The following is a 26,650-nucleotide window of genomic DNA, read 5'->3' as shown; positions in this document are numbered from 1 at the left end:
TATACATGTGTATAACACTTTCAAGTTGCTAATTATTCTGTAACGGTAGCTTTTAGCCACCAATATATGCTTAAATACAGTGGAAAAGTTTTATTCCAATGAATGAATGACTATGGCTTAATGCCACATTAGCAACTTTTCAGCCATATTGTGGCAAAGTTTTATTTGCAAACAAACACAAACTACAGTACTACACTCATCATTAAGGAGTATGCAGAAAAGCTGGTATCTGCAATGAGAATGTGTATAATATTGCAATAAGAATGAGTATAATACTGCATGGAGAATGTGGAGAATGTGTCTAATACTGCAATGAGAATGTGGCTAATACTACAATGCATGTTATATTCCAATGGGCAATTAATCCCATTGTCATTGTACATGTAAATGTATATGGTAACACTCATGATGAAAGACGTGTACAACTGTGGTACACATCAGACAAAACTGTCCTATGTCTTATCCTGTACATACAGTGCATGACCTGAGCATTCCACAACAAAATACAGCACACAATACAAAAGTAACTGAACTTAAACACTTACAGACAAAAGTCTCCACATCTGAGCCTCGTTTCACAAAGTGGTACGTAGCGCTACATTTCCGTAACTACCATGGCAACGCAATACCCACAGTACTGTTAGCCATGGAAGTTATGCCCCAGTGCACTTTGTGAAACGGGCCCCAGGCCACTATTGAAGATTATTACATACTATTATATATACTTGTACAAGAAACACAATGCTCACAAAAACACAGGGTGCATACTTTGTACAAATAAACTGAAGAATGAATATATATATATATGTACACAGCAAAATATATTATGTTCAAAAACAACTACAAAACGTTAGGGAAACTGGGGGGGGGGGGGTCAAGGGTGTAAATTAGAAAACATTCGCTCTTCCATTAAATGCAATCCACAGGCAACTGGGTCGGCCAATCAAATGTGCAAAATTATAGTGTGAGACAGTTAATCGACCAATCAAACCAGATGTCATCTGGGGTACATACACATAGACAGGTTGGAGTTGCATGTGCGATGTCTTGGTTGATGACTGATACGACGTCAGGGTGTCAAAACCCCCGATAAAATCGACTGCAAAGTAAAGCCAACACAGACATGTAGATAAAAATTTGGGGGAATATCACATGAACATCCCACAGCTCACTTTCACAACTCTAACCCATAAATCCATTTCTCCTTGGAAGACTTTATTTTGTTCTTGCCTGTAAAGGGTGAAGACTGAGTAATAATTGCCTAAGGATGACGCAAATCACTAGAAAAAATGAACAGTGGCTATTTTAATATCCTTATCAGATATGAGCACATAAATTGATGACCATATTAAAAAGATGGAAGGATGAATTTCTTGACAAAAAAAAAAAATAAAAATAATTGGATTTGCTCTTCATATTAAATATCGGCTGGAGCACACGTCAAATTTTTTACACCTTTTGTGCAAATCCGAAAACGAAATCTCCCTTCAGATTTCATGATATAAACAAGCTTGTGACTCGAACCAGGCACATTTCCCACCATGTTGTTTTCCAAACAACATCATGCCTTCTATGTATATCACTGTGTATGAGCCAGCTTTTGGTTCTTTATGACATTAACAATCTTATTTGAGTTCATTTTTTCTCAAGTATCTTGCACGTCCACTTCAAAATAGGTTATCTCCCCTGTCACACACTAAAATAAATAGCTAAACAGAGCTACACTATACATTAGGACAAAAGGGAAGGACAACGGCTCGAGTCTGCGTGAGAGTGAGTGAGTCAGTGACTGAGGACCTTAAGCCCTTGCAGGGACAGGAAGTGGTCAGTTCCTCTGAATCATACCCACTAGTGAGAGACACCCCAATCCACTAGAGTCACTAAACCACACAGAGGGATGAGGCCTCCAGAAATAGTTCACTTTTTTTGTACTTCGCACTGACATCACTACAATCTTTATTTAAAAACACGAGCATGAAAATAGAATTAATTCTAAACTGCGTTAAACAGGTCAGAAGTGACATATAAATCTGTGAAATCCACGTGAAAATTGATGTGAAAATTATGATGATAGATCAAAAAGAGGGGTGATTAAGATGCCATTTATAGTCAACTCGAGGGTAATGATGGGGCTTGGAGGGGGACTGGGTGGCTATTAGAAACTGTTTTAACCTGTGTGAAGTTCAGCGTGTCAAACTTCATTAACAGCAACAATGGACATACATGTATAGCTTAAGTGCATATTAAAACCATGTCAGAAAGTTTGCATCTGATTTCTGGTTAATTCAATAATACCAGTGGTGAGAAATCAATACAGATTATTCTGCTCTTTAAAACTGCAGCTCATTCAAGTTTCTTTCTGGTATACATTACACAGTCTGAAAAAGGTAATGTAAAGTTGTACTGAAATGTGTGCGCATATTTAACAATTTTCTTTTATGTGGCTAAATTACAGGTGAAATGTACATGTACCAAAATAGAGAAAATAATTAAAATAGATCTTACTGGTCCATTTTGAAAATTAGTTCTTTCTCGAAATTACACACTGTACAAAAATAATAATTAACAAAAATGAAAAACAATGAAATGTTTGCAAGACTGTTAAGATATCAAAAGCAAAAATATTACAAAAACTTGTTTGTACAGTATAACCAATTACAACCTGAGTTAAAGTTTATCAAGATTACATTGTGTAGTACACAAATGACAAAAACTAAAGAAAAAAAGTTGTAATACATCAATTATGTAGTAACATGAAAATTATATATTTCACCAAAACAGAAACTTAATCATGGACAAACACATACTCTTCTCAAAAGAGACATTTTTTAAATGAGATATCTGTTTTTTTTTTCAGTGTTGTACGTACCCTACATTCACAATTTGATACCGGTATTTACCAAAATGTTTAACGTGTAGGGTGATTGAGACGAGGGCTTTCTGTCTATTTATTTATTTATTTGATTGGTGTTTTACGCTGTACTCAAGAGTATTTCCCTCATACGACGGCAGCCAGCATTTTGGTGGGAGGAAACCGGTCAGCGCCCAGGGAAAACCCACGACCATCCGCACGTTACTCATGTATGGCCGGAGAGGAAGCCAGCATGAGCTGGACTTGAACTCAAAGCGACTGCATTGGTGAGAGGCTCCTGGGTCATTACGCTGCACTATCGTGCTAACTAACTGAGCCACGGAGGCCCCGGCTTTCTGTCTATGATCTTCCATGTATATATTAAAACATAAAAATTATTATACAGTGTACATGAACAAAGCTAAATTTAAACTCTTCCTTGTGCTATTATGTTCACTGTGAGCAGGTGTACGAGGATTACAACTAACCACAAAGCTGATTACATACAGGTGAAACTTAACAGCTTAATGAAGTTAGATGTGGTGTTATTCTCATGCATCTACTGGGTCTAAGACAGACCGCCTGTCACATTTAATAAAACCCCAATTCCTCCCACAAACCAACACATCACAACATGGCAGAAGTGTTTACTTTGAATAAACTGGCATTAATAAGTTAGATTATGCTCTGGAAGTTTAAGAAACAATGACATGGGTACTGTTTGCTAGTGTGAAGTGTTCACAAGTGGAACTTTGAAATATCATGTTAAATAAAACCTACATGTATTCGTATTTTGTAGCGTCCATCTCTTAAAAAGCTACTTCAGGTCTGAGATGCCAGGGTGAAATATCAAATTAATATGAAGGAGACCCTATGGAAAAAAGCTACCACCACGGTTCAAAAAATTTACGCTGAGTACAGCTATTTAACCTCTATAAAGTAAAGAGTCCTGAAAAACAACAACTTCGACAGTTTCCCTAAAATTTTCCTGATCTGATGATGAATCAGGCTAATATGACGTCACATAAGTGATGCTGGAATGACCTTTCCTGCAAAGTTTGAAAGTGTAATGTCATTTGAGCCATAAGTCAGTGATGGGTGACGTCAAGTGTTCTTGCAGGATGTCACACCAGGCAAAATTGGAAATGGCAGAAAACTTCCATGTTATCCTACCCAACTAACAATAACGGCTTTAATACAATGTGTTTTTTCCACAATTTAAGAAAGCAATTCCAATTATCTCGATCCTTATCATTTAACAGAAACCGTCAACTCCAGATTGATGATATATTGACGATGAGTGAGTGAGCGAGTGCTTAGGGTTTAACGTCGTACTCAACAATTTTTCAGTCATATGACGACGAAGGAATCATTAGGGAGCATGTACGTGTAATGTGCCTCCTTGTTGCAAGACGGATTTCCACCGCTCTTTTATTTAGTGCTGATTCACTGAGACGACTTACCGAAGGTAAGTAAGCCGCCCCGCCCGAGCCATTATACTGATACGGGTCAACCAGTCGTTGCACTATCCCCTTCATGCTGAACGCCAAGCGAGGAAGTTACAACTTCCTCTTTTAAAGTCTTAGGTGTGACTCGATCAAGGATTGATCCTGGATCTACCGGGCCCGAAGCGGACACGACACAATGAAGAATTTTTCATTTATACGATAGTGGTAATGTTTATGCCTTACCCTACAACTGCATTTCTTTGCACAACCAGTAAAATGGGATCATCCCATGAATTGCTACTACAAGGGCCTTCTTTTCTTTATAATATGAGATTAATTGTTATGGTAGTTGACTACAGCCAAACAGATGTTGAGGGAAGATTAGACATGTGACACTCTGACAGTACATGCATTTATTAGACCCTTCGCTACAAGGCTCATTATCACAGCCAAAACTAACTACAGGTGCATCGAGTAAAATTTAGAAATTTAAAAAAAAAAATAAAAATTAAAAAAAAAAAAAAAAAAGCAGTGTTTACACACGCACCCAACAAAACCTGGTTTAGTCAGGGTAAGATTCAGAACCCACCTGAATATTACCCTGGTCTAATTATAGACAGCTACAGGATGTCATCTCAAGGCATAGGAAGGGTTGATCATCCGTGACACCCAGCTGTCAAAGGTCACTCAGGTACTCTATGTTAGCTCTTCCAAGTCGGTAGTGTTAATTAATTTCAAATGCTAGTATTTCCTTTTTTTTTTTACAGGTGTAACAACCAGTACCTGAGGATTTTTAATGAGTTTGCTGCATGATCCAGTAAAACATCTAACAGCCACTCAGGTTATTTTTGACTCAAACTACCAGCTAGTTCATGTCTAATTTAGTACACATGAATTTTTCAACATAGTAATTGCCATGTTTAATGGCATATATATGTATAAATATTTTTTGCAGGTCACAAGTTTTTAACATCAATTCTGTTATGTTATTGTCTACCTTGGACTATCTGGATAATTTAACACAGAGAAACCACATCCTTCTACATGGATCCATTAGTGCTGATACACATACATTTTGTTACACTTTGAATGCGCCACAGAGAAACCACATCCTTCTACATGGATCCATTAGTGCTGATACACATACATTTTGTTACACTTTGAATGCGCCATAGAAAAACCACATCCTTCTACATGGATCCATTAGTGCTGATACACATACATTTTGTTACACTTTGAATGCGCCATAGAGAAACCACATCCTTCTACATGGATCCATTAGTGCTGATACACATACGTTTTGTTACACTTTGAATGCACCACAGAGAAACCACATCCTTCTACATGGATCGATTAGTGCTGATACACATACATTTTGTTACACTTTGAATGCTCCACAGAGAATATTCATCATACTAAAATCACCACTCTGGCACAAAAAAAAAAGCTTTGTTCAACTTATTGGAGTGAATTGTCTACAGGTACAAAATATGTGCGTGTGTGTGTAGAAATACCAGATTGCCCCCCAAACGGCAGCAAAACCAGGTGGGTATGCAAAACCACTTATTCTGAATTTGAAATTCCACAATTCTTACATCCAGACGCACACAAGAAATAATGGCTTCTTTGTTCGTCTCATAACAGTTTGATCTGTTCATCCGTTTCAGAAGTACACCATCAGCTGATCCTCATTTGTGGCAGACATACCTGTACATTCTAAAACAGCATTAACCCCCTGTTTCACATGGGCATTTAATAGTACCGCAGCCCCCTTCAAATTTAGTTATTTATTTGATTGGTGTTTTACGCCGTACTCAAGAATATTTCACTTATACCATGGCGGCCAGCATTATGATGGGTGGAAACCAGGCAGAGCCCGGGAGAAACCCACGACCATCCGCAGGTGGCTGGCATACCTTCCCACGTACGGCCGGAGAGGAAGCCAGCATGAGCTGGACTTGAACTCACAGCATCCGCATTGGTGAGAGACTCCAGGTTCATTACGCTGCGCTAGCGCGCTAACCAACCAGTCCCCTTTAAAGATTCTTGTATCTGAGTAAGTCTGCCATTAAATGATCTGCCTAAGTCACTGGCACACGGGCAATGTGCATGTAGCAACGGGCATTAGTAGCATCAATGAACCTCTTCATTTGACTTGCTGACTAAGCATGCTCAATTCCTCCATCTGGTTTGTACTGAAAGATCATCAGCTTTTCCAGACAAGAAACCCTGCTGGTGTCAAGGTCACAGACACAAGTGGCCTGCCCTTGGCTGGCGAACACAGAGACCGGTCGGTGCTGTCAGTCACAATTACGCAGACATGTACATCAAAGGGAAAAAGAAATACCAGGTGTCAAGGTAGAGTGAGGGTTGTAACTAGTGGGTTACTCCTAATCTACAGTCTGAACTGTCACTCACTACCAGCTCTTGAGTACATACATCTTCCTCCCCACCACACTTCTCTTTCCATCACTCCCCACCATTTAACCTCAGGTGGCTTCAGTTAATTGGAAAGGAGAGGTGATGTCCTTAGGGCTATTCCAGACCCTCACCCCTTATAAACCTGACCGGAGATTGTCGTGTCAGAGAAATATTGAGGACAGCATGAAAGCAGTCTAATGAAATAACTGTCGCCTGACATTACAACAAGTCATATTTTCTTCTACATTTTATCACCAGTCAAAGAAAGTTTTAATTCAAATAGACGGAAAAAATTTTCCTTAAGAGTTTCAATTTAAACAGCGATCATTCTCCTGTAAAGATCATCCATTAATATAATTCAGGTACATGTGGATGAAGATTCAGTTTTAATTTAAAATGAAGATGCAAATGTAAGAGAAGATATTTCAGGGCAACAGTCTGAGCAGCAAACAAGAACAAAGCTGAATCTAAGCACGAAAGTCCTACAATCCCTTCTGACCACAGACCACCCTCATGACAAGACAATCTTTGATCTACAGGTACAATTCCCATCTAGAAAGAGTGACTGAGTGAGTGAGTGCTTGGGATTTAATGTCTTACTTAACAATTTTTCAGTCATATGATGACGAAGGAATCCTTAGAGTGCATGTAATGTGCCTCCTTGTTGGAGGACGGATTTCCACTGCCCTCACTGAGACGCCTTACCAAAGGCAAGTATGCCGCCCTGCCCAGTGATTATACTGATACGGGTCTACCACTCATTGCACTATCCCCTTCAGGCTTAACACCAAGCAAGGAAGTTACAACGTCCTCTTTTAACCTTCTGGAAAGAGGTTATCTCTCTAACGATTATTACATTAGACAATGGGAGACTCAAGGACTAGCTACACAAATCGTTTTTCTTCTTTAACGTTTCCGTGCTTGCATACACATACTTCACAGGTGTTTTACGAGATCACACACTGATGACTGTGACGTAATAAAGGAAAGAACAACATAGCTTTCGAACATTTTGTTACAAGCGGGAAGGTCTTTTACAAGTACCCTACTACTATTACAACTGCTGCCTGTACTGTATCATACCACAAGGATGCAGAGATTCTCTGTCCTGGCTACCACCCAAGCTCACCCCACCCACTTGTCTTGTACATCACCTATCCCCTGCCATCAATCAGGCTTATTACCTGCCCTCCTACATCACCAGCTCAAGTAGATCTGAGGTCCCCAGGAGAAAACATAACCATTTACAAGAAGCTTAGCATTCTAAGATTTCAGCCCACAAATTGTTATTAATGAGACGCAAAATGGAATTAAGGTTCCGGGCAAAGGTAAGATTTTACTCTAACTCGAGTAGCAGCATCAATATTCAACAAAGGAACGGATTTCCATTTTAACCGAGAAATAGATGATAATTCGTGTGTGTGTGTGTGTGCTTTTTTTTTTCTATAAGTCTTACTTATACATATATCCATGATTCAGAGGCTCAAGATCAATAATGTAAATCGTACGCAAATCTTTGAAAAAAAAAAACAAGAAAAAAAAAACAAAAGTGCTGACATCTTACTTTGCACAAGAAAACATCACATTCGCTCGAACTGTTTATGGAAACATACATCTCAGAGGAACTTAGTCTTATCTTAACTCGGCTCACTGTAATATTCAGATGTTATCTGTGATAACTGATGGAGACATCTAACAACGAAAGACTAAGCCTGGCCCAAACAAACAGCCATTCTGAATCGTTTACAAGCAAATGAAACATCAGATAAGCGCATAAGAAATCTTAGCTGTGTTACCTATGCCATTATAAAGGTAAACATGATGATCAAACAGGCTGATCAGAAAATCCTACCTGTTATTTGTACCATTATTTAATTATGTACACCTTGAATCGCGGAGTTCTGAGTTTGATCTCAGATGCCTGCCTGTATAATGTGACGTGAATATAGATTAGGTAACCTTTGTAGACAATAATTTACTGATGGACTTCTCAAGTTAACAAATGATCAGCTCCTCAATTTTCTCCATAGTTTGTCTTACTCTACATTGACTTTTCAGGCACCCACATTATAGTAAATGTGATCCCGCAAACATTTTGACAGGTCACATGATACACTAAGTTCATTTATTTATTTGATTTGTGTTTTACGCCGTACTCAAGAATATTTCACTTATGCGACGGCGGCCAGCATTATGGTAGGTGGAAACCGGGCAGCGCCTGGGGGAAACCCACGGCCATCCGCAGGTTGCTGACAAACCTTCCCACGTACGGCCACAGAGGAAGCCAGCATGAGCTGGACTTGAACTCACAACGACCGCATTGGTGAGAGGCTCCTGGGTCATTACATTGAATAATGATGTACTGTATTTCAAGTTTGATATATAAAAATGCACTTTCAGAAGCGCATAAAGGCCTAAAAATAATACTTTTGACGCCAACACTTTTTTCTGATAAGAAATTAGGGTGGACAAATAATTCAGAATCAAACACAATCTGCCACATGAAAAATGCTAGACTCTACGTGAAATGCAGCATGTTTTATAAAGTTACAGCAGAGATGATGTCATAGAACCATAGCATTGAAAAACTCAAACTTTAATTATCTTAATTACTGGTCTTTGTGTAATGTCAGTTCCAATCCATCTACTGATCTCTCCATGTTGATTTCCTCTGAATGGTAAATGTACACATCCACCTGTGACAGTTGTAATTCCTTGAAATGTACTGAACATGTGTTCTCCAGGTGTAAATGCTATTAAGAAGGCGATACTGTGGTGGTAGGTAAATGTATAACAGCAGGAGGGGAGCATGTATCTGAAAAAAAAACAAGCTGCTTTCTTCAGGGACTCATCCTGTCTAGTAACACATTGTATAACCTTCTAACCAAAATAAAAACCCCAGGGACTAAAAATACAATCTTAAAGGTGACTTAGACAAGCTGGCAGATTTGCTGGGCCAGCCACAGATACTAGCAATTAACGGTAGTGTGTATCATATTGAGGTGCAGGGGTAGGGGAAGGGGGTCAAGCCTCCCATCAACAGGGGTCTATAGGACATGAACTCAACATGCACCACATTGCTATTTGGAGGTCATCTGGCTGTTTGTTACAGAGGTTAGCAATACTTCAACCTTTAACATTCTGACAGGATTCAGACCAGTATCATAAACTGTTAACGAGGAGGGAGGGGGGGGGGGGGGGGGGGGCAGTGGTCTTTAGGAAGAAGCATGGAATTTGTCTGGAGCACTAACAAGCCTGGCATCTATAGCTGCTCAACTAACAAGATATCCTCTTAAGTTTCCAAAAACATCTCACTTTCAGATTGGCAATGTCTTCCATTAGGGGTCAAATCTACACAAAACTTCATAAATGCATTTTCTCATTTCCTCATTACAATACTGATCATAATAAGTGATATCTGCATTCCAAGATCCTGGCCACAACAGAACAGCAGAGGTCAAATTAGCAACCAGTCAAAGACAGTGCCCTTTCAAGCTGGAGGTTCCAGCTGCTTTTCACAACCAATAAAACGGCAATATTTCAACAAAGAAACACTTTCTACTGGGCATTTTCAGTTTCTCAATTGTTTATACTATAAGTTATTACCAATGGGGACATGACTTCCAATGTAGAGTTTCAATGAAACAGATATTTAATGTGGTAAGCCTGCTACTGCTAGGTTAAAGCATAAAATTTGAACCAAGCTCCCATGTAATACGAGATCTTACTTTATTCAGATAAAAAAATGGCGGCCATCTGAAATGCGGAAGTGATTTAGGCCAAAAGGTGTTTTGGATATCTGTTCTTGTTGGAAGTACCCCAGATGTATAATAAACGTGTACAAAACTAACAGACAGTGTAAATTCCATCTTGTTTTAGAAAAATCACGTAGGAACCGTCATGGAACTGACTGCTCCCAAGATCATTCTGTATATCATAGGTCATGTATTGGATTTACAATAGCCCTCTTTCCAACAATATTACAACACTTCCACGCCCACAAAACTATACACAGGCATGTCCTGGCTGGAGTGATTTTCTAAGTTCCCTTATCTTCTTAATATGTACATTGACCAATGAACGGTAAGTGGAGCTTTATATTGTCTTCAAAAATCCTGTTTAAAAAATCTGACAAACACACAGTCCTATGCTAGTGACAAGAGGTTTGTCCATTGCTTATACAACGCCAGTTTCCCCTGTGAAATTTACCACAGGCCTTTAACAACCAGGAGTGGATACCCTGATCATTAAGATATGACCCAGACCTAGAACAGTCAACACTTAGAGAGAGAGAAGAGAAAGAAAAAGAAAAAAAAAAAAAAAAAAAAAAATTCTAACAATAGAATTATTTTAAACGAGAAATCAATTCACAGGCTGATTTGCTGTCATTAAAAAAACAATGGCATGAGTAATCATAACCGTTAATTTATATCCATTAAATTGTAATCGATCACCAATTTTTTAGGCCTGTTCCCCTAACTTGTTATCGAAATCATAGCACAAAGATTTCAACCACTTTATATTACTTATTCTCTTTATAAAGCTATTCTAATTCCACCTTCCTTGCTCAACTGAAAATTACATGAATGCGAAACATATTCTATCAAACATATTCTATCAAACATTTAAACTTATGCAGAGGGATCTTTCTGGCAAAGAAAAAATGTCTTGTCCCATTGCAGAAGGAGTTCAGCTCAATGTTAAAAATATGCTTATATCTCCAAGGACTGTCAATTGACAGCTAGCAATTTAATAAAAACAGGTTCTTTGAGAGCCTGCTATGATTAATTTACCTTAATTTCCAATAGAAATATAGACAGGGAAAAGATCTGGTTCAGGTTTAATTTGCATATAAATGTACAAAGTTTGGGCTTAAAAATCACTCCTGACCCTATCAAAACGAGTCCAAACCAAGACCAACCAGTTAAATGTGTACAACACCAGAGGAATTTCAATCATTCTGATCAGAAGATAAACAAGGTGTCATTTCTACTGTCGTAAATTTAATGACATAGATCAATGCTTGTACAAAGGAAACAGAGTAATAGATTTAAAATTGGATTCGTATATTCACTCTCCACCCTCTTCCCATCAAATCACTTCGGGTAATGAGACAACACTCTCAAAAATCCCACAGAAGTGTACTGAGACCTCATCACAAGCCACAAGCAATGACTTGTCAGGGAAGCAATTCACAGTTACGGGCATAAACACATACCAGTTTTGTCATCTAAGAACATCTTTTCACAACTGTCTTCAATTAGTTTTATTTATCATGTATAACAGAACTAATTGCTTTCACCTGTTCTGAACCTTCTTCGTTGCATGAATGCGCCCAAAACAATTATCGAACACTTGTGTCCAATCATGCCCAAATAACTGTGGTTTTCTCACATTTTACTCTAGTTTCAAAGAGGAATGCCATGAGCTCCATAAATGTACACCGCACCTTAAAGTCAGATAAACAGTGGTTTATTTCTGTGATAAAACCTTGAGTTTCCCCTATTTTTTTTTTTAAAATGGTACGATTCTTTCTTGAACCAAAGTTGCAAACTTTCAGGGGGAACTGTCCCTGGTTACAAAGAAGTGCCAGTACAGACATGTTGTAACACTAGGAGACCACATGGCAATATACTTTTACTTTAGATGCATGTGTATAGACCTATGCCCCATATCCCACAGGGATACATTTCTCCTTTCTACACAAGCCCAGTCACATACCATGGCATACAACACGATAGTTTCTGACATGATAGCATGGACAGGCTTGTTGAAAGGTCAGAACAAGAGGTATGTAATCACATGGCATTTGCACTCCAGTGAGCAGGCCACAAATGCCATCCTCAAGTGACATGCTACACTGGACGACTTTTTGTACAGAAACGAGGGATATTGCGTGACCATCGTCAAACCTTGAATTATTCACATCCTGTGTCTGATGGGTACATATACAAAACAACAATGTATGTGCATGGTGTACTTGTGGAGAGAAATTCTCATGATCCCTCCTGGCCAGCTCAAAGATGAACTTCCAGCCAAACTGTGTAAAAACTGTGTTCGCGTCAGGGTAGTCTAACGGTAGTTTTACATCAAATCGATGTGGAAGAGTTTATATTGTAGGTCTAATGACTCAGATAATGTGCACTTGGCATAGAGCCAAGCAGTGCGTTGTATGTAATAAAAAGGAATCAAAGGGTAATAGAATTTGCTACATTTGCAGATTCTACATTGCTGGTGTCACATGTTGTTACTAGCATGACTAGGTGTTTCTATTTGTATATATACAAACAGAAACACTACCAATAGAAGTGAACACATGTATGTGTATATATACACATACATGTGTTCACTTCTATCATGCACAACATCCAAATTTACCTGAACAGTTGAGTTAAATCCATTTAAATCTTTCAATCTTTCTACTAATAGCATAGTGCCAATCCTGTACCATCAGACATATATGTACTTTCTGTTTTCGTGTAGTTTTACATGCAGCAGGAGCAGGTATGGGAAAATGGTGCTTTTGTTGGGATATCTTGTGTGGCTCACTTATCCAGAAAGTACATATATAAGGTTGACCAAGCATGACTGGAGAGCCAGTGCATGACAGGTCTACATTGATAAATTCTCTCCGCAGACACGCCCTGTGACTTTACTATACTTCGTGCAGCTCGTGAGAATGTATCTATCTGGTACGTCAGCAGGAGATGTATACAGTTAGCATACTGAACAACTAGCAGAATGTCCTAGCACTATTTTAAAACACGACCACTAGAATAACAGTAGCGTTATCCCTAGGGCTAAATTTCAAAGTGTATACATTTAAGTGAAGACTGAAGATGCTAAAATTTTCACACTTTAACACAATCTCCTCTGACTGATTAACTAAGCTACAGTGTAATTAGCATAGTGATTTGGTCTGGATTTCTGATTCTATGGCATCATTTATTTATTTATTTGATTGGTGTTTTATGCCGTACTCAAGAATATTTCACTTATACTACGGCGGCTAGCATTATGGTGGGTGGAAACTGGGCACAGCCCGGGGATAACCCACAACCATCCGCAGGTTGCTGGCATACCTTCCCACGTACGGCCGGAGAGGAAGCCAGCATGAGCTGGACTTGAACTCACAGCGACCGCATTGGTGAGAGACTCCTGGGTCATGACACTGCGCTAGCACACTAACCAACTTAGCCATGGAAGCCCCTCTATGCCACTAGATTTTCAAGATTTTAAACGACTCACTAGATCACAGTCTGTAGATATTCACCCACAAATTTATGCAAAATCAATGTGAAATACTTGTGCAAAAACAAACAACACCAAATAAAGTAGTTAACCCCCCCCCCCCCCCCCCACCCAAACTTTGATAATATCAATCCAAGGATACTTCAATGGCCTAATGTGAGAAAAACAGTTTAAAGTAGGCAAGGTGGAACAATAAGAAAATTAAACAATAAAAGGTGAGGATAGGGTTACCATGTGTTACGAGTGCGCAGAGGCAAGGGGGAAGGCGTTATTGCATTGTTACCATGGTTACAAGTGCTAGGCGCAGCTAATGTCTGCGAGCGATGAGAAGGTAGAAATCAGGTGAGTTTTTCTTGTCTACGAACAAATTTTTTCTATGTGACAACAAAATGACTTTTCAAGGGCTGAGATTAAAACAACATTAGACAACATGTATAATGTACGAGAGAGCAGCGTGAGTGTTCAGATGTAAATCTGAGGTTAGCAGGGCTAGCTTTATAGAGGCACAGTTAGGTCACAGCTACAGCACCCTCGAAGCGAGCGCTCAAGAAATAAAAGAATCAGCGAAATGAAACGATATCCTACCGCCAGTATTGTCTTTGTGGAATGTATCTGCAAAGGATGGGAAGCAACACTGTCACACATATCACAAAAAAAAACAAAATTAACATTCAGGGTAAGGAAACAGGGACGTACAATGACAACAAAAGTAGACAAATCAGACTGAGTTAATAGCAAAACTCAACTTGTTAATAATTACCTGTATGAACAATTAGATGCAAAAAAAAATTAAACTTTTTAAAATGGAATTATTCTTATGTTTAGCTTTGTCAAGGTACTAGCAAGACATATGATTTGGGCCTCACATCATGAATTGTAGAGAGAAAGTTACAGACACATGACTACCATGGCAACCAATGTTGCAAGTGTTCAGTCATCACTATACCTCCACGCCCTTGACGACATGTACCCCTTAAGCCGAGTTCACACGGTGTGACTTGTCATATCAACTAGTAGAATTCTATTAGTCAAATGAAAACAGGACGAATTCTTTTTCATAAGATCTGCAAAATCTGACAATCGCACGTGTGACATACAGCTTGTTCTATTTTCAGTCGACTCGTCAAATTTTAAAAGTTGATGCAACAAATCACAACATGCCAATGTCGTTTCATGACACAGCCCCAAGATGAATGGCCTGGTGGCTGAGTGGGTTCAAAAAGGTTAAGTTATAACAGAAAGTTACCCTTCATATTAAATGGTGATATAATCAATTTCTGCTAAGATGTACATGTATGATTAGAAGAGTGCACACATGAAATACAGGTTTGTTTAAGCTGTGTGCATTTGAAGAGATTTACAGATCCATCTGAAGGACAATTCTTTACAGGATATCGGCTTGTACAACTTTGGACGAAGCAATCCTTGTTTAGACCTATCTATTCCAGGGAGTGTCATCCTCGGAGTTAAAGCCCGGCATCAAAATGAGACCACACAACTATTACGCCCCACAATCTACACGTAAATGTGATAACCCGTTTATTATACACCCACTCTCTATACCCTTAATTGCCATTTAGCAGAGTGAGGGGTGGGCATTAGGAAAGGGGGTGTGGAGAAAGAAAACAAAAACCAAACTTGTTAGAAAATGTGTGGGAAAGGAAATATACTCTGCATTTCTAACTTTACAACGCTGTGAAGTTGCTACATCATCCGTGCAGTGAAAATAGCATCCGTTGCCCCGTTTGTGTAGAGTTAACAGGCCCTTATTTAAAGTTCAGTGTCAGCGCAAACATTTGCTTTTTATTTTTTTTTTTCACATCAAGGATACAAAATACATGTTCTTTTTAACTGTGTGATGAAAAGGACCAGCATTAAATCTTCACAGTTTTTAAAGAATACCTCTGTGCAGGACAATTCTATGTGGGTCTGTTTGACACGAGTACATGTACACCGGGCACAGCACAAGTACTTCCACATGACAGATGTACATAGTTGTACCTGTAAGCATTTACAGGATGTTATGGGTGAGCTTTTACCTGATATCACACGATAATTAACCCGTTCAGAGGATTAATAGCAGGGGTGTAATGGGCATGGGGTGAAGTGATTGTATGTGTGTTAGGTACTGTGTGGATAACCTAATACGATTGATGCAGAAAATGTGAAGTCTTTGAAACAAAGAATGGATAGTAGAAATCACAAAAAAAAAAAAAAAAAAACAAGACAAAAAGAAATGCTATTGTAGAGTTGTATGAGTATTCCTGAAATCGCAAAATAACAGTACTAAGTAATATGACACCAGTCCTTCACTCAGGTCTGCGAACTTCCTATCTTTTTGAGATCCCTTTAATTAGTTCATTTTTAACATATCACTATGATTGGATGATTTGTATTTAAGAGACCAACAATAATCCGAAAACATGAACAAACATATGCCCATGCAAAGACAATGAAATCTATTTTTAATAGTCCTTACATGTAAATGTTTATAATTTGGGCTATCTAAACTTCACAATGAAATTATTCCTTTCTGCTGAAGGAATCAAGAACTAAAAGCTATTAGATATGTGAGTTACTGAAACATTTACTACATCTACAACCCTGATAAAGATGTAAAGAAAGAGTAACAAAAAAACATACTCATAAAACCATAGAGATGTACATGTACCTGGATTTTGTAAGATATTTAACACCTACAACCATGCGTTACGCATTGGTTTGTGAGGGGCAAGCCTGGCTATCATAAAGACGGACACACAGGCTAACAAACAGACATACTGAATTGATCTTCACTCGTGAGCTTCATGTAGACAGAGATGAGAGTTATTTCAAATGATCAAGGTAAGACAACAGGAAGTCAGGTAAGGCGGGTCCCTAAGAGCCAGGTAAGGCAGGTCCCTAACAGCCAGGTAAAACAGGTTCTTAACAATGAGTTAAGAGGAATCACTAAGAGCCAGGTAATAAGATGGGTGTTTAATAGCCAGGTAATAAGATGGGTCCCTAAGGGCCATGTAAGATGGGTCCCTAACAGCCAGGTAACAGCGGCATTAAGAGCCAGGTAAGACTGGTCCCTAAGAGCCAGGTAAGATGGGTCCGTAAGAGCCAGGTAAGATGTGTCCCTAACTGCCTGGTAACACGGGTCCCTAGGTGCCAGGTAAGATGGGTCCCTATGAGCCTGGTAACGGGCCCGTAAGAACCAGGTAGGATGGGTCCCTAAGAGCCAGGTAAGATGGGCCCTTAAGAGCCAGGTAAGATGCTCCCTAACACATCTAATGATCCAGTAAAACTGACCAAGCTCTGGTTAGACCAGTCAAATAATAGGGTGACAAAGATGATGAGGTTATGAGAGATAACTGTGCTTGAATATAGTTTAATACAGAGATAAATTTGCAGAATATATATACAGGTCCATAACAGCCAGGTACATGTACAAAAGGGCACTAACTGCCATGTCAAATGGGGCTGGCCAGTCTAGACATGTAATAAGGTAACAGTATAGAGGACTTGCACTTGAGGCCATATTGGATCTGTAATCCAACATGGCCACAAGTTTAAGTTATCATTACAGAGATGACGAGGGTTATGACTAAAGACGACTGTGACTGTATCTAGATGTCTATACAGTGAGGAACTTGTTCAAGACACCTGTCTCTAACACGAAGGAAGGAGATAGGGCTTGGGAAGGCTAGCCAGGTAATGAAGTTTATAGAGGTGATGAGGTTATGACTACAGATGACTGATCATATCTAGGTGTCTATACAGTGAGGAACTTGTTCAAGACACCTGTCGCTAACACAAAGGAAGGAGATAGGGCTTGGGAAGGCTAGCCAGGTAATGAAGTTTATAGAGGTGATGAGGTTATGACTACAGATGACTGATCATATCTAGGTGTCTATACAGTGAGGAACTTGTTCAAGACACCTGTCTCTAACACGAAGGAAGGAGATAGGGCTTGGGAAGGCTAGCCAGGTAATGAAGTTTATAGAGGTGATGAGGTTATGACTACAGATGACTGATCATATCTAGGTGTCTATATATATGTAGAGAGAAGCTTGTTCAACACACCTGCCCAGTAACGACTCAGGGTGTCAGTCCGTGAGCCGGGACAACGACGAGACAATCAGACTGAGGACTGAGTGGAGGACCACTCGAGGCTGTCCGTGTAGGACACGTAAGAGGGCAGGGCCCAGCTGGTGCGGACTGCCGGCCCCACGGGCTCGTACTTGATGACCGAGTGATCCACAGGGGGAGAATATGTGCTAGTTTGGGCTAGGTACTTACAACTGTCGTCTTCCTCTGTGATGAAGTAGATCACTAAACTGGAGATTATTATACCAATTATCTGTGGAGGAATAAAAAAAGAGATGTGAATCATGAGAAAAATGGATGGAATTAGTTATCTGATTATTGTTTAGTGCGGTACTCAAGAACATTTCACCTACTGTAATTCTTAAACCTTTCCGCATGTTTGCAAGGTGTTTATTCAAGCATATTCTGAAGGCATTATTCTGTGTTGATTGATAAAACTGTACTTTCTGTAAAGCCCCGAAATGGGCCAATTCAACCAATGTAGTCTCGTCTAAAAATAAAATTCAACATGTGCACAAACTGCACGGAAAATTGCTCTTTCATATGCGAAAAGGTTGCCGAATTAGGGTGTATACAGTGGCATCCAGCACTACGTGGGATGAAACCGAGCAAAGTTTTAGGGAAACCCGTAGCAGACCTTCCCACATATATTCATTATTTCACTAACAGCCTAGTGAAGAAAAACTAATCAAAAACTAATCAAAATGCCCAGCTTAGGTTTCATTAAGGGGGTTTCAGCCATTTTAAAATCATGGAAACTTCATATCTAGGAAATCAATTTGAGGATGTAAGGCAATCCAAACATAAAACCAAATGGTAAAAATTCATCTGAGAATGTAAGGCAATCCAAACATAAAACCAAATGGTAAAAATTCATCTGAGGATGTAAGGCAATCCAAACATGAAGCCAAATGGTAAAAATTCATCTGAGGATGTAAGGCAATCCAAACATGAAGCCAAATGGTAAAAATTCATCTGAGGATGTAAGGCAATCCAAACATGAAGCCAAATGGTAAAAATTCATCTGAGGATGTAAGGCAATCCAAACATGAAGCCAAATGGTAAAAATTCATCTGAGGATGTAAGGCAATCCAAACATGAAGCCAAATGGTAAAAATTCATCTGAGGATGTAAGGCAATCCAAACATGAAGCCAAATGGTAAAAATTCATCTGATTTTTCGCCTAACTGATTTTTGGAGAACACCTTATGAGGGAAAAAACCAACCTCCATTAATGTGACTTACCGATAAAAATATCTGGACTGCTGCATGTATGACTTCAACATAATAATAGGCCAGAATACAGCCCTGTACAGCGCCCTCTGCTGGTATAGGTCTACTGGCTGAGGGAGGCGACTCTACCGCTGTAGAATTAGTGACAATACAACCTATACCGTTCTCCAGCCACCAGCTTTTGTTGCCCGTGACTATGTTTAATATGTAAATATCCTTATTCTGAAACAGAAAAAGAGAAGACATGATTAAATTAATGTGAACTTTGTATACTTATCAATAATCAGGTCTACATGAAAACCACAAACACATCTGCACGAGGTAATTTACAGGTTTGCATGTACACAGACACATGCCATCAAAGAATTTGGCACACAGTCAAACTCTTCAACTGATATGAGTTTGCATTTAGCAAGTTCCCCCAATAAAAAGACACACTAAAAGAACCAATGATTCAGGAGTTCAGATTTATCAGTTCAAGGTTGGGATTTCTACAATAAACAAACTACAAAAGAAACAAACAAAAAAAAAAAAAAAAAAAAAAAGACAAACAAACAGGACTTGTGTCACCAGATTTAAACGGTTAGGATTTTTACGAAGATGAATGCTGCTGAGCTCTCTTTTCTTTGTGTTTTGTTATTTAACTTCTTACATCTGTAACAGCATTCCTCCAGATGTCAATGTGTGCATCAGTATATAAAGAATAAAAAACTAGAGGGGTTTAACACCAGAGATGGGCAGCAGTTCAGCCATATCGAGCGCATGTACATGTATGCAGAGGATCCACGTATTGTGTATCATAATTAATCTATCTAATCTATTTATCTGACTCTAATGGTTCTTTTGATCTTGGAAAGGTATTTTTCAAATCCAAAAGAGCATGAAATACTATCTGTGTCGAAAAATGCGCTTGTCAGCCAATTTTTAGGACAAATACTGAAATTTTATCTAAAGCTGCAATCTTTACTGTTTACTCGTTTGCTATTTCGTATGCACTACAGGTGTTTTAGCTTGATTAGCACCATCCTTGTTTCCCCCCCCCATGGCATGGTACCTAGGAGGTGTCCCTGAACAATGTCAGATAACATTAATCTTGATCTGGTCACAGATACCTTAAGCTATGTACATGTACGGTCCTGATTTTGTATATCATCACTCATGCATAACCTCTGCATTCTTCATCTACATCGTGTACCCCGGCAAAATATACCTTCTTATTGTCTATGCCATTTTTATAGTGTCTCGTATTACCCCTGCACATGTTTTCTACGCTAAAATGTTGCGTTCTAATAACCCATCAAAGTTATTTATTAAATGTAACATGTAACTCACTAAAGAAACAGTAAATAGCCTACAGTTTTGCCCAGGACTATAAAGACGCACATTTTGACTGAATTGTATAATTCTTAGACAGACTCTTTGATGTTTGTTTGACAGTTGGATAGAAAAAAATCCTGAAAAAATCTAAGTTTCAATGCCTAAGAGTAAGAAGTTTATAACCTTTGTTCGCTTCTACAAATGCACTTTTTCAGAACTTTCGGGGGCATCCAAATGAATTTAGGCAAAACTAACAGATACAACAAATTTTCCTGTATTAGAACCTGCAGACATTGCTTACAATGAAAATGGTAAATGTAAATCTACTCCAGACTGGTTCTAGATTATACTATCAATATCACACTTCAATAATACTTCTATCACACAAATACATGTATGCAACTGAGTCCATGCACATTCAGATTTTCAAAGGTACAAATACATTGTGGTTCTTTCCTCTCCTGTACAGTTCATGTACATCCCCATCAGTTCAATTGTAGATCTTGAAGACTTTCTATGACCTTAAAGAATTTACTACCGTAATTCCTCGCATTTTTGCATTTGAAAAAGTAACTTTCAATGCAAGCTAAATACACTTTTAATTTAATTTTGGAGACAAAACTGCATTGGTTGGAGTGGCTTTGAGGGCTTCATAAAAAGTACGCCTTTATCAGTCAGCACAGAATAGTGCCTTCAGAATATGCTTTGCAAAACACTTTGCAAACATGCAAAATGGTTGAAGACCTACATCAACCTTTTCAATTGTTTGCAAGCTGTTTATTCAAGCATATTCTGAAGGCATTATTCTGTGTTTTCGTGAAGCCCTTAAAGTAGCCAATCCAACCAATGTAGTGTTTGTTGTAATGTTTGTCTCCAAAAATCAAATGAAAAAAAGTGCATTAATTGTACTGAGGGTTGCTCTTTCATATGCAAAAAGGTTGAGGAATAAGAGTACATATATAAACAATTACACAGCTATATACAACCTGTACATTTGCAGCCTATACCTGTAGTCACATATCATAAGCTTTAACTTGTCTGCTGAACTTGCTGGCTTATTTTTAAAATCTTGAATAAGTGCATGTACCCGACGTAAACAAGTTTTGAACTCTGTTCTTTCATGGCAGGTGCTTCAACTGCTACACTGTGCAGGTTACTGCACATATATATAAACAATTATACATGTACATGCAGCGATATAAAACCTGTAAATTTGCAGCCTATACCTGTAGTCACATATCACAAGCTTGAACTTGTCTGCTGAACTTGCTGGCTTATTTTAATACCGTACAAGTCCATGTGATGATGGGCAAATATAGCAGCATGCATGTACATATGAGTGTTAAGAGCCACCCCTGTTGTAGCAGGACCATCGTTATTTCAAGACACACCATATTTTCTGATTGATTTAGTTCCATCATGCTTTTCCCAGTTGTCATACCTGACAGTTCACTCAGGTACATACACATGTATGTACTCACTGATTGATTATCGCCTCAGATGTCAGGTGAACAGCACTAACGAGTTAATGACCTTAGCCCGTCCAGTTTTACAGGCAGAGAAAGCCCATAATGCATAGAAACAAGGTAAAAATACCTTTTTATTTGTGATCAGTTAAATGATGTACATGTACTCTGTATACATGTAGCATTTGATTTATTATTTATGAGGGCCAATAAAACAGGTACTTGAGAGTAAGGTATTAATACCACCTTTTACTTGTCATCAGGTATACCTTAATGACGCACTCCGTATAGCTACTGATGTATTATTCATGTCTGGGTGAAATATGCACATTTTCTTCACATATAAAAATAATATTCACACTTTGTAAGATAACTTTTTTTTATCTTTCTGCACTGAGGCAAAGACAAACAGGAAAAAAAAAATAAGTTCATGTTTCATAACATATAAGCATAGTGTTAACTGATTCCCACAAAATCACAGATAATATAAACAATAATTATTAACTATCAATTTGTAGCCAACTATATATATTTTTTTTTACCTTGACCTAACAGTCTTCTTGTAGGTAATAAAATGAACAAAAATACTCCTGCTGTGAACATTATTTTACATAAATATTTACAACTGCAGTTTGTGGCAGACTCAGACATAGCCAAAATTTAAAATCAGGCTATCTCATTTCCACTTTGCTCCTATTTTCTCAATCCCTCCCATGGTAATTTTGTCATAGACAATTTCCCCCAAAATGAGAGAAGTGGTTATGAGTGATTACGAGTGGCCTTATTAGTCTACAAATGAAATCAACCTATCAAAATGCTAAAAGTGCTGAGGCACTAATTTATTGATAATAAGCTATCCTCGTTACACTGACAATTATTTGCACTTAATGCACTAGAGGCTCATAAAACAATGCAAGATCAAAAAAAAAACAAAAAAAAAAAACAAAAAAAAAAAACAAAGGACAAATCAAGAAAACAGACAGATGGAAAATAGCCTATCTTGTCAATCAATCAGCCATAAAATCTGTGTCTTGCAATAACAATGCAGGAAAGAACTAAATTCTCTACGTTCAGGCCAGGTGGAAAACCAGTTTTCCCAAAGAGTAAGAAATTTCCCTTCCAAATTGGAAAGTAGGATAAACAATCCAATTTAGACATTTAACTGTTAATGTGGGAAAACTGTAAGCCTGCGGTTGCCCTCGGACTAACTAACACATGTATTTAATAACATCTCACCTTTATTTAATGACAACATTCTAATTCTTAACAATATGTTCTCTTTTTTTTCTGCCTGAGCCATTATTTGGTGAAATTTGTAATTGGGCAACCCTTTTCACTTAAAAAAACCCTTCGTTTAGATAAATGATGATTGTACTTACGTTTGAAAACTACAAAAGGTTGCTCCGTAATGGCAATTCAACATAAACCTTTAATGATTTCCTCATACAAGCATGAATGGTTTCTAAACCATTGAGCAAGTTTCTTGTTTTCACAGCTACCACATATTGGGTTTGTGGAGCTCTTAAGTCCTGCACGAATGTTTTCTAAACCACTGAGCACCTTTCTTGTTTTCTCAGATATCACATACTGGGTTTGTGGAGCTCTTAAGTCCTGCATGAATGTTTTCTAAACCACTGAGCACCTTTCTTGTTTTCACAGCTACCACATATTGGGTTTGTGGAGCCCTTAAGTCCTCCATGAACGTTTGCTAAACCACTGAACACGTTTAAGTGAAGTTGCCCCACTAATACACTGTATAACATTTTTGGAAAAAAGAAACTTTATTAAGATGCCTACAGAGTATCAAACAAAAGTTTTTCTACACTAAGGTGGAGCAGTTTTAGATAGTTCAGCTACTGTGATGGACAGTCAGATGTCATACCCCGGGGCTACGGTGTAGGTATGACACTTGTAGTCTCATAGCAAGTTTATCTGCTGAAGGAGAAATTCATGGGAATTTTCACACCAAACAAATCCTCCAGAATTTCACATTATTTTTTTGTGTCAAGCTTTACATGGCTGAGGGTATAATATATTACCTGTACAACAATTTTACAAATATCGGTACAATGCAGCCATCCATTAACTTTATGCACTCTTTACTCTATTATGATTTCGTTTTTACTTGTTACATCGTTTTACATTGCTGAAGACAAAAGAAAGCTGCCTGTTGAGCGTCCGGAGGGAGGCTTCTTCAACAATGATCACAGAGATAATACACACTGACTATCAATGACCTGTCAACTTTCATATGACAACAATTGACACGTAAGGCTTTCATAAATAAAATCAAACTGGACTTCTAAAGCTCTGTCAGTTTTACATCTCAACAGTTTTTAAATTTCACTATGGTTCAGCATGTATACTTAGGTGTATTTAAACATTAATTAACACTTTTCTGACAAACTCGAGTTCAACAAAAGGTCAGAAATACTTACCCTATTTAATACTCCCACTTCTAAATATAGACATATCACAAATATATTCCAGCCCAGCCACAGTAAATTCCACACAGCATACTGTAAACACAGAAAACATAGTTCACATTTATTTACAAATCAATGTAACTGTTGAGATAATTACTGTTTTGAACTGTGCTAAAAGATATAGCACTTGTAAAATGTATATCTGTGAAGTTTTAGCCAAAAAACCAATGCATAGCACACAGGAAAACCAGCTGATACTTGGATCCATGAGGTTAATTAATTTATTTGATTGTTGTTTTTCACTTTTTACCGCTTGGAATTTCAGTTTTATAGATGGAGTAAACTAAAGCACCTGGGGAGAACCGCCGATCTTTGAGGAGTTGCTGGTGAACTACAAAGTATCCCACACGTAACATGTCATACTGATGAATGATTAGTGGACGCAGCCAATGAAAAGAACTCTAACCCTGCTGAACCTTTTATTGTATTGGTGGCTCAACCGAGACACCGACCCCATCCTTGCACAGGTCATAATGGTGGAAGACAAGTGATCTCCCATGAACTTCATGTAACACTACACATGGGCCGAAAATTTACTACTGCGTATTTCACCAAGCACCAGAAAAAATGCACCCACGAGAATCCTGAAAATCTGTGAGAATGGTTCTAAAACTGTGTCTCATATCTACCAAGTCTTCAAGAATACATGGAGGTACAGGCATTTCAAATCCAGCTAGAGTTTAACCTAAGTTATCTACACATAATGTTAGTCACTCACTGCTTACCTGACAAGACGGGATTTTATGCCCAACAATGTCCTTGTCAGGCTGCTTGCATGAGGTACATATAACTGGTCCTGGAGATCCAATTTTTAAAATCTTGAATAAGTACATGTACCCGACATAAACAAGTGTTGAACTCTGTTCTTTCATGGTAGATGCTTTAACCACTGCATTGTGTAGGTTACCGCAGCTCAGTTAGAGCTTATTCTTGTATGTTTACACTTGCATAATCACCCTTCCCTATTGTTTACCCACTTCCAAGTCACTGCACCCCATCTATCAGTACAGCAGGGGAATTACAACCCATTATGTACACACAACCCGTCATTTACCCTCAATTTCACCAGAGTTTTGTAAATATTAGCACGCACAGCTGATCTGTCACATCTGCCATCATTTATTACATAACACTGGGCTGCTGACACACATTGTTATGCATATCCCATTTATGCACTATACTGGATATAATATATATAATAAATAAATGTTTGTGTAGAATTGAGAGCACCAATGGGTTTCAGCACTTTAACGCTTTCGGAATGTACATGTATGAGGTCCCACCATATGACGCAGTACAATGTGCTTGTCCAGCTTTCTCGGGCTAGTATTCCTTTCTAGCATCATACATGCACATGTGCACTGGCTGGAATATTATATGGACACAATTCCCATATATATATACATATATGTGTAAGTGCTTAAACAACAGGCTGATATGAATGGAGGGATCCAACAAACCCCATGTCTCACCACACCTTCTCGTGACGTTGCTATGAATCCCATTTCCGCCGAAGGCCATTGTGACGTCATGCAGGAAGATTGAACATTTGTAACCAATGTATGGGACATCCAGTTGACCTATTTGCAACAATACTGCTTATGATTGGTCAAGAGTGTGTTCTTGATTGACAGTTCGGAAAGGTCTATTTGTCAGATACTCAATTGGACATCCGATCCTATATTACACACCAGAAAGATAATCAGTTCTTAAACTGAAGGTTCAGTTCCATGCTGAATTATTTGTGCAGCACTTGCTTGCTACACCCATGTCGTGCAATCTCCTGGTTCATGTTTCGGTGGCTGGACAATATGCCTGTGCACTATACATGTACAAAGCTTCTAAAGCCAACCTTAAACCTTCCCAAAATTGTCGCCCACTGAGCGCTTACACTATAGCTCCTTTAATCCGCTGGGAGCCAGAAGAAAACTGTGACCACATGCCCAGTGAGAATGAAGCTCCATCCCCACCCTCCACTACCCCCTCCTCCCCTGTGTGTGTGTGTACATGTCACTGTTGTGTGCCAAGGCTTAAAAGTTTACCAGGTAAGGTGATGTGGCCTGCATTGCTCACTGAAGGTCACTC

The 26,650-nt window shown here is 38.6% G+C and overlaps 1 protein-coding gene across 2 annotated transcripts in view; it reads right to left on the bottom strand.

Annotated features, from left to right (window-relative positions):
- LOC135463781 (sodium/potassium-transporting ATPase subunit beta-1-interacting protein 3-like) overlaps window positions 1–26,650 on the bottom strand; it is a 45,118-nt gene that overhangs the window by 2,828 nt on the left and 15,640 nt on the right. Inside the window, exons 3-6 of one of the 2 annotated variants that reach the window (XM_064741214.1) lie at window positions 24,518–24,598; window positions 19,309–19,518; window positions 18,256–18,316; window positions 14,557–14,583 (exon numbers count right to left, since the gene is read on the bottom strand). In XM_064741214.1, coding sequence (XP_064597284.1) covers window positions 14,557–14,583; window positions 18,256–18,316; window positions 19,309–19,518; window positions 24,518–24,598 — 379 coding nt within the window. The remainder of the gene's footprint in view (window positions 1–14,556; window positions 14,584–18,255; window positions 18,317–19,308; window positions 19,519–24,517; window positions 24,599–26,650) is intronic. The other variant, XM_064741215.1, reaches the window with a different exon arrangement.

Source organism: Liolophura sinensis, chromosome 3, assembly GCF_032854445.1.
Source record: "Liolophura sinensis isolate JHLJ2023 chromosome 3, CUHK_Ljap_v2, whole genome shotgun sequence".
Taxonomy (NCBI): Eukaryota; Metazoa; Mollusca; class Polyplacophora; order Chitonida; family Chitonidae; genus Liolophura; species Liolophura sinensis.
Note: the sequence above shows the minus strand (reverse complement) of the source record. Positions and strands in the feature narration are given on the sequence as shown.